The 9,393-nt window shown below is 44.4% G+C and overlaps 1 protein-coding gene and 1 long non-coding RNA gene across 7 annotated transcripts in view; one reads left to right on the forward strand and one right to left on the reverse strand.

Moving 5' to 3' along the window:
• Positions 1–5,724, forward strand: part of CFAP92 (cilia and flagella associated protein 92 (putative)) — a 121,786-nt gene extending 116,062 nt beyond the window's left edge. Inside the window, exons 13-15 of one of the 3 annotated variants that reach the window (XR_012630315.1) lie at positions 13–1,155; positions 3,641–3,779; positions 4,778–5,724. Coding sequence is in view for 2 of the 3 variants with exons in the window: in XM_074879761.1 (XP_074735862.1) it covers positions 13–186 (174 nt within the window). In the remaining variant the exon portion in view is untranslated. Of the gene's footprint in view, positions 1–12; positions 1,156–3,640; positions 3,780–4,777 lie in introns of those variants that run through there. The other 2 variants (XM_074879761.1, XM_074879762.1) reach the window with 2 other exon arrangements.
• On the reverse strand, positions 1,303–8,687 carry LOC141947970 (uncharacterized). 4 transcript variants are annotated; one of them, XR_012630319.1, is made up of 4 exons: positions 8,602–8,687; positions 7,629–7,820; positions 6,005–6,202; positions 1,303–3,278 (listed from the first exon to the last, which is right to left on the reverse strand). It is a non-coding gene; the product is annotated as an uncharacterized LOC141947970 (long non-coding RNA). The 4 variants fall into 4 exon arrangements; XR_012630318.1 differs by having other exon boundaries at positions 7,629–7,847; positions 8,602–8,648; XR_012630320.1 differs by lacking the exon at positions 8,602–8,687 and having other exon boundaries at positions 1,303–1,755; positions 2,520–3,278; positions 7,629–8,581.
• Positions 8,688–9,393: the final 706 nt, after the last annotated feature.

Genomic DNA, 9,393 nt, shown 5'->3' on the forward strand with positions numbered 1-9,393 from the left:
GTCTCTTTGCAGGCTAACATTGATGCTGTATGCCAACTCAAAGGAAAGATGAAAAAGCCGAAGTTTGAAGTTTTCAGGATTTCTCCTATTGATGGCAAATCTGTCTTTAACTACAGCTCTCAGAGACTGAATTCTGCAGAACTTGCAAAGCAACATCTTCGCCAGGAAATGGCAAAGGCAAATTGAGACACGTAACTGGAAGATCTTGGCTTGGTCTATATAGTGCTTAAAAAAAGAGAGAGGAATTAAATAGTTTTACACTAGTAACTCCCGTGTTAGCCCACAGGAAGGCAAGTTGGGATCCAGAAGGATCTCAGCCTGAGTCTTTGTTGCTGTGTAAAATTCTGCTCTTCATGCCGTTCGTTATAGTCAAGTTGCCTTGTCTCCATGACTTGGGCTGTCAGTGCAGACTCGGATGGCCTAGGTGGTCACTTCTAGTTCTGTGTCCCACACATATGTAAGTGGGAGCATTTGAGTAATTGCAGTGTTGGTGTATGCAGTATTAAGTGATTTGAAGAACACATTTAAGAACATATTTGAAGAATCACATTTATCTGCTTTTGTCTGAATAGCTGGCTTGAATCTTAATAACAAATGCTATTTTCTTGTCAGTGAGTGGAAATTATTGTAGCTCTGTGAAAGCTGTTCATGAGGTACCATGAACACAGTATAAACTACAGTTCTCTTTTTGTGCAAATAGTATTAAAGATATTTCTTTCTGTAATTATTTTACAGAGATCCTATTATACCACTTGTCATCAAATCCATCACTGGATCATAACAGAATGAAATTTAAAAACTTTGTTTTTAATATTTAATGATACATATTTTGTATAGTTTTGATCTATGATTACTTGCAGTCTTAAGGAAAGAAATTCTAGTGGCTCCTTTCCCAGCAAAGGGGAATTCACAATTAACAAAAAAAATCCCTTTTTTTGGTAGGAACCAAAGAACAGATTCACTTATTGTCATGAGTATCTGTCAGCCACATTTGACCCAGTGGATGTGGCTGCTGCCTGTAAGGAACTCTTTGCAAAATCCAAGAGTATGTGGCTGTCACCAGATGGATTTGTATTTCCTGGATGTAAGAGCAGCATTGAAAGCAACCTGCACCCTCAGATGCCTGACGAGGCACGTTTGGAGGAGTTAAGTGAGGTAACAGAAAACTTAAACGAACAGTCCTGAGTGAACTCAAGCATTTTAGGAGACCTGAAAGAGACAGACTGCTTTAACACGTGGAGGTCTCTTTTGAGGGTGACACCTATATCTGCAATTTGGGTACATCAGCACCTGGCTCACTCAGGTGATGATTTGTTTAGGTACACAAATACGACCCTGAACCCATTTGCCAGTATTAATAGGTAATAATGGACCATAGAGTGCTTTGGTTTACATTTATAGGTGGGGTCTAGTGTCAGAAAAATCATAATATTGCACTCTGGATGGGTTCCAGGATGTTCTTCATGAGTTGCCAATCTAGTTGTAGCCTTCCTTCATGTTTCCAAAATCCCGCACTGCTTATTTTTCCTCCATCTTTTGTTTATGGTTGTAGTTACAGTTTTATGGGGTGTTTGTCCTCCACTACTGTGCTCGCTATTAGTTTCTTCCTGTCCTGTGTTCTCTCTCCTTTCTCCTGTTCTTTACCATTTAGCTTCTAGTTTTATGCCATTTTACTGGATCATCAGCTTGACTAGTTTCCAATTCCCTGTTTTCAACAGTCCTCAGCATTGTGCATACTCAAGCACATGTGGTCTGCTGTTAGGAAGAAAATTTGTATGTTATTAGAATTGGCAAGATGAGGAAATAAAGAGAATAGAACAGAGGTTTATTGTGCAGGATCAGTAAATTCTACCAAATTAATTGAACACAGTCACAGAACAGAGTGGAACAAGCTGAACACATGGCGTCTCATTGCTATATCTTGCATGAATGTGTACTATTTTTTTTTTTTAATACAAATTAAAGTAGTTTCTCAGAAAGGTTAGAGTAGAGCTGAAGTGAAATCGTTAGTGAAAACAAAGTCCTTTTTTCTGGACTGGAGAATGTATCTTCTCATGGAGGAGCAGAGAAGATTCACTGACCAAGAGTAACAGAGGCCAGCCAGTACAGTGTAATAGCTGGTGCCTTTTGCCAAAGGGACAAGAAAGAGGAGGGGAACTAGGCAGGACAGGATCAAAACCTGACAAGCTGGAAGAGGGGCAGCAGGCTTGCAGAGCAGCAGCTGCTGACATTGGAGTTACTGAACTGAACTCAATGGGGCGCCGTGATATTCAGTGTGGGAGTAGCAGCTGATTGTTGTATTGACCATTGGCACCTCCTGATGGGATGAGAGAGGGAGGAGAGCTGACCTCTTACCCCAGATGACACTAAGTGTAACCCAGCAGTACCAACAGCTGTGTAGCACCAGTGCGAGCCATGGAGCTGCGAGAGAAGAGGAAGGAGGCTCCTTCTGCTCAAGCAGGGACCTCGTGGGCATGACCAGCATTGTTTTGGATAATGGAGACTGATTCTGAGCTTACCATTCATGTTACCTGAATGGAAGGACAAAAGCAGAAAACTGTTAGGATCCCATTCTGAAGCAGTCTGGGTTTGAGCCATGACCTCTTTAACCATTCTGGTTTTCTTCTCCAACGTGGAATTTGACCATCTTTTGTAACACCATCCCTTAGGAGGCAAAAAAGTTCTTGGTGTTCTTCTGGTTTCCTAAAACATCTCCATTTGGTTTCTGCGCTGACTCAACTGTTCTTTAACTGTACAGTTTTAGGTAAAACAGTGAAAGTACAGGGCTGACAACAGACAGTGAAACTTAATTTGTAGTTTAGGAAGGATAGTTTTGTCTGAAAAAAAATCTAACTGGTATTTCAGCAGTGGGTAGTCAGAGGACCCCAAAAAGTTGAACTCTGTTTCACAGTTGTGATGATGAATGTTCCTGCCATGATTCCAGTGCACATGCTGCTTCCCTCACCTGCCTCCTCGGGACACCTGGGCTCTTGGCCCCAAGAGTTGAATAGTGATGACTGTATTTTTAGAAGCACTCGGACAGCTTCTGCTTTCTAAAAGCACTGTGCTTTAAGATTATCCTTGAGATGATATATAGCTCTCACGGTTGTGGCAATCCTGTACAGCCAGCCCACTTCTTACCACTGGGAAAAGATAAATAACTAATGAGGTTTTGGAGTGGGTCTGTCTCAGTCTCATTGTGCGGAGGAGGATACGGACACCAAGTCACATGGACGAGAGGGATGGTCCGAGGTTGCCTGTAAGTTTAGCAGCTGCGCCTGAAATACAGGAAAGTGCATCAGACCCTTTATATCACTGCAGAGAAATGTGACATAAATATGAAATTGAATCCCCTGCCAGGTATTTTTCAAGTATATAGCAAATGCCTGCATGTTAGATAACAGGTCAGTACTAGAGTATCAGCAGCTTGCTCACGAAATGGATTTTTGTTCTTACTCGTGTATCAAACACAACCAATTGAAAGGCTACTTACAGAGAGATAGTCTTGTGTAGTGACTTTGGTAAGATCCTATTACGGTAGTTGTTAGATTGCTACCCAAGAATCTGGCTAACTTATTTTTTGTGACTGCTCCCTGGTGATTTTGGTCTGGCTTCTTAAAGGGATTCAATTTTCATTTAGAAATGGCAGGAGAACGTTCTGCATGCTAACATGGAGCCAGTGCTGTCACGAGACAGATGGAGCTGGGACAAACGGCACATTGATTTTGATCTTTACAAGAAGCCACCTGAGCTCTTCATGACAGCAGCCCCGCAGACTGGTAATGGATCTGGTAAAATTAACTAATCACAAAGCTTTTAACTTGAAGCTCTGACATATGGTCCCAAAGCTTGTTCAGTTCTGCCATCGAGGAAGGGAGTTTGAATGCAGATAGGTTTTAGCAAGGAGATCCATATACAGCAAAACTGTTTGTACTCTCGCAAATGAAGCACCTTCAGATGTCAGACCTTGGCCATACTCCAGTTCCACCCCTCTGTTTACCCAACTTCTTAGCCTTAGTTCCTTTGTCTATAGTAAAGAATGACAGGGAGGTATAGAGCCTTCTCGGCTGATTCTTCTGTAAAGCCACCTTTGGTGGCTGCCTGATCTTCCTTTGCACAGGCTGATGACAATCAGCTTTAGTTACCAGACAAAAAGCTGCCTCGCAGACCGTAAGCAACACCAGATGATTGGGCCAGAGATGAGCCTGTTAGAACTGCAGCCTGCAGGGTGCCCTGGGCAGGCAGTCAGAGAACAACCTCCTGTTCTCCCACAGACAGCAACAGACAAAGTTGTATTTCATTATGAAACAGTATTTTGAAAAACTTGCCATGTGTTTCTTTTTGCCCAGAACCAACTGAGATTTGCTGGAATATTTACAAGCAGAAAACAATAGATTTATTGTGGTGGTTAGACTCTTTCATCTTTTACAACCTTTCTGTGGCACATTACCCTGTAACTTGCAAAGCGCTTGGTTAGTGCAGTTTGTCTCAAGTGCTTCTTACAGAGAAATGCTTTTGGAAGCAGTAGGAATTAATTCGTTCATGTGTGTTTTACAGAGCCTACAGGGCAGTGAATAGTCTCTGCTGTGGGCACTAGCCATTACTCTTAACACCGGTATCATTTCTTCTAGTGGAATCCTTGTGAGAAAGGTTGTTCTTTGCAAGAGAGGCTTTTAGCCTACCTTTTTTAGTTTGAACAGCCAAAACTTGTCTTTTCTCTCTAACCGGTTTCTATTGCCTGTTTTTTCTTTTACTATCTGTTGTTGGCCTTGTGAAGATGCTACTCGGATTCTGCAAACTCAGTTTGATGATGCCAAGCCGAAAGCTCACCGGCGCTCCACAGCAGCTGAGTTACCCCCACGTGGGCCAAGAGCCAGGTTTCAGCTACTGAAAGATGAACCTCTGAAATCCTCAGGAAGGCAGGACCAGTTTTGAAGGTAAAGGGTGACTTTGAGTACTGACCCTGGCACCTACCTTTGCGCAGCAACAGCTGTCCTGCACTTTGTGGAAGGCAGGTAACGTGTGATGCTCTTAGCACAATACTTTTGGAAGTAAAAATATTTCTTAAAATTGGTGTTGATAGCGCTGGTTGACTCAGTCTTAGAAAGCTCTTAGAAAAATGTAGCAGCCTAGCCACAAAATGATTTTTTTTTTTTTTCTTTTTAGTTCTTTGCTTTGATGCTCAGAGATAATGGAGGAAGAGGGGGAGTTTCTGTTCAATTAACTAACTCGCCTGTCAGTGTGTCAGTGGGTTAGAAAAGAAGAACAATTTTTGGCCAGCTGGCTTAGCAGCTCTGAAAGAAATTGTAATGTCCCCTAATGAAATGGCAGGGTCGAGGCCCTTCTATAGACGAGATGCCAAATGTCTCCCCATGTGTTCTCTCGATTACCATAGTGCTGTATGGACTTCCCGAGCATCACACTTCAGCCTCTTGGTGCAGAAATCCCACACAGACACCCCAGTTTGCAAGACTAAAGGATTTGTGCTCATTAATGTGAAAAGCTGTATGGGTGGCCTGCACCTAACTGTTCTTTTGTTGGCGGAATCCTAGCCAGTGCTTGCATCCAAATGACCGACCCAAACCCGGGGCGTGCTAAAAGCTGATTTTGATCAAAGGGACTGAAGCTCACTGTTGGCTACAAATGCTCTAGAAAAACAAACAGGAACTATGAGAATGTTGGTAACAAAAGCAGAGTTAAATCTTTGAGACCAACTCACTGCCACCACCACCCCCCCCCCCTTTTTTTTTTTTTTTAATATTCTGAGGGTCAGTCCTTGTATTAAATAGACACCCAGCAGGCAGTGGCCTGGCAGCCTCAGTTTACAGTGCCAGGCTTTGAACTGTCTGTCCCTTTGTGCTCTCTGTGCTTGGCCTCTGTTTTGATTTGGCTGTTCAAACTATGAAACTCATCCATCTTGGACTCTGTTTTGTGTATTTCCAACACACAGCCCTTTTTGCTAGATTGCATATAAATACTCTTATTAGTTTATTAGGTAACTTACATCTTGCACTTCATCACATTCTGATTACGGCAATCAGACTTGACTGTCACACCCCGTTTCTTGAACACATTTTTCAAGCCTTCCGACTGTAGCCCACAGGAAGACATCCCTGTCTTGCCTCAGAAGATTGGCTATTCTTTTGTAAAGAGAACCCTTTACAAAGGAAGTGTTATGTGCATTAACTTCCAAGGGTCTGCACTGGAAGAAAAATGAAAAAAAAAAAATCAACAAAACAACCTCCCCCAAAAGTGCTGTATTTTTAGTTCTTGCTTTTAATAATTTCCAAACTAGCCTCCTTTTCCAGTACAGTGTTTTTCCTCTTGACAGAAGAAGAAAGAAGACATCCTTGGTGGATGATGTGCCTTGCTGAAGGAACACAGAATTTAAACATGATGAATACGTTAAAGCTAAACATGCAGAGTCCCATTATATCACAACATCATTTATTTTCTGCTTATTTTTATGTTTTCAGAGGGGTGACCACAGTACCTCAGCTCCACAAGCTAGTTTAGGGCCATTGCCTTCTATTATCTGTGCATTTTTATGCAAGTGTGGTCTCGGTTTCTCTCGGATCACCTCTGCCTTCACCTGATCTTTTTTTTTAAACCTTTTTTGCTGTAGCAGCTCAGAGCTGGTTGCGAAGTGCTGCGGATTTCCCTGCACCCTCTGTAAGCAGTGGGATCCCCCTCCCTGCCTTCCCGCCTGGGCTCCCGGCTCTCTGGTGACGGGTCACATCGTCCCCGCGGGGCTGGGCGCTGGTGGCACGCAGTGGGATGGCGCGGCCGAGCCCTCGGGGGCTCCGGCTGCCCTCCCCAGGGTCACCCCGGTGTGCTGGGGCCAGCTCTGCCCCCCACCCAGCCCACAGCTGACACGGGCTGGTCCTTCTGCTTGTGCACGGTGGGAAACAGCCTCCTCCTGGGCGCAGGCTCCCTATCTCTAACAGGGTTTACTTTTTGCTCTAAAAGCAAATATGACTTTTTTTTTTTTTTTTTTAATTTTAATCATGCAGGCTTCCTGTCCCTGCTGTCTCTCAACCCCGTGCTCTGTTCAGCCTTCTGTGAGTGTAACCTGGCCCATAGCATCAGGCACGTCCACTGCGGAGCATATTCAGTCTCGCAGCTCTTGTCTGGTGCAGCTATTTGATTCCTGGGACAATTTCTGCTAAATATTTCTACTCCCTTGTTAGGCAGACAAACCCCCCGAGGACCGCACGACACCTCTGGGGGCACTTCCAAGCTAGAGCTTGATCTTTACTGACTAACCTGGCAGTTGGGGGTTTGGGTGTTCTTTTGGTTGGTTGGTTGGTTTGGGTTTTTTTTTTTCATTTATTGTTTTTTCAGTTAACATCAGGAATCAGCTTGTGGTTTATATCTTAAAGGTTCTGAAGCACAAAGGTTGCACGTAATTATTTTTTTTTTTTAGTAAGAAAAATGTGATCTCAAAGACAGGCTTTTAAGGCCGTATGAGTGTGAGCAGCTCGTGCTTTAGCCCTGTACTGTTCCAACCTTGCAGTTTGCCTGTAAGGTAAATGCTCCGGGGCTCATTCAATAGTATATGAAGTGCAACAGTTCCTATTTTTCTTGTTCATGTTTTGGGGAATCTGTGCATTTAAAAATTGACTCACCTTGGAGCTCAAAGGCACCCAAAACTTCCTGTGTAGGCAGGCTTTCCTCGCCTCTTCTCTTTCTGAAGCCTGGCTGGCTGAGCAGTGGGACACGGGCCGCTCTCTTGTCACAGCCCCAGCAGTGTGGGACAAGTGGCCCCGCGGCCCCACATCACCGGTGGCTTCGTAACCAGGTCCTGACCAGCTGCACAGCTGGAGGCGGAGCGAGAACGTTACTCCCTGGCACAACCAGGAGCAAAAGAAGTTTGAAAAACTCCCAAGGCGCAGATTTCAAGTAAGCCAACCCAGCTGCCAGATATAGCCAAAGTGGGCCCACACCGCGTGATGTGGCGCCTGCCAGAGGGTTACAGGATACAGACATTCCAACAATAAATTACTCGGTCCATACATTAAATCCTTAGGGTGTATTCCAAAGAAACAAACCAATTCTACAGGACAACTCGGTGTTCTTGGGAGGTCTCCCTTTCAAGTCCAAACTCCAGAATTAAGGAATTAGGTCCCCGCTGGTGAACACGGGCCCCGCGTGTCGTTGAGCGTTGCCCCCACGTTCAGTGGCTGAGCTCTCCAGAGGGCTGGCAGGGACACCGGCACTTCAGCCAAGGAAGGCTGCAGCACTTCTAGTCTAAGCAGCATTAATCTGTGCTCTTGAAGAGCAGTTTTTACCTTTCCAGTTTAATTCAACTGCTAGAAATTTGAAGAAGTTTCATGTTATTTGAATCTTGTAAATTAAACTGTATCAAACAGCAAATCTTGCACCAACAGGAAACTTGTAGTTACTGTCTCAGTTACATACGGAACAATGTAAAGTGGGTTAATTGGCATTTTGTTCTTTATTGTGGGGGATGAGTTCTGGCCTTTATTTTGCTGTCATGCCATCACGTATTCTAAGATACTGCTTCGCTTCGTTTAATTATTCAGCTCTTGCAGAAACGTAACCTCTCAGAATCCCACACTAGATACAAATCATGCTTACCAAGGTCAGACTTCAGCCTTTTCAGTGTCAACTTGTGCAATGACGACCCTTTAGCTCCTGTGTTGAACCCACTGCTATTTTACCAGGCTGAACAGGAGATCTGTCACTTCATAGCTGGCCTCCAGCTCCCAAAGGCAAGGCAGAGCTGCAGCGCTAAGAAAACAGGGTGTTGGCTAACAGAACTGCACGATATGGGGACCCCCCCCAGACACGCTCGAGTGAAGTTGTTCTGGATACAGGTAACTCGGCCAACAGAAGGCACTCAGTGAACACCAGATAATTGGTAATGCGCCCCAAATCATCGCCTTCCTGACGAAATCTGGGCAGCAAATAATTCCCAAAGGCAAGTACGGGGACACTGTTGAAATGCATCACTGGATAAAACAGCTTGCTGGGGCAGTGAAGAGGTTAGCAAGAGGGTACGGGAAAAAATGGGTAAACTGTCATCAAGTCTGACTAACGTTCATGAAAAATCTATTGTGAGGTTTTTTTTTAACCGAGATGACAGCTTATATTTAAATAAACCCCCCTATTTACTGTTTTTAAAAACAAAACAAAGCAAAGGGGCCAGTGTAAGGCCAAGAACAGAACATGGAGAAGTTCTGGATAAATACAAGGCAAAACGTTTAAATGGGAGCTCAGGGCAGCAGTGACACCCCCACCCTCGGGTGCCTCCCACTCCCACTCGCCCCCACAAGGCAGTGACAACTGTGTGGGCGCAGCTGCCCGCAGGGCGCCGGACAAGGTGACCTCCGCAGGCCCCTTCCCAACGGAATTGTTCTGATTCTGCAA

Source organism: Strix uralensis, chromosome 10, assembly GCF_047716275.1.
Source record: "Strix uralensis isolate ZFMK-TIS-50842 chromosome 10, bStrUra1, whole genome shotgun sequence".
NCBI lineage: Eukaryota > Metazoa > Chordata > Aves > Strigiformes > Strigidae > Strix > Strix uralensis.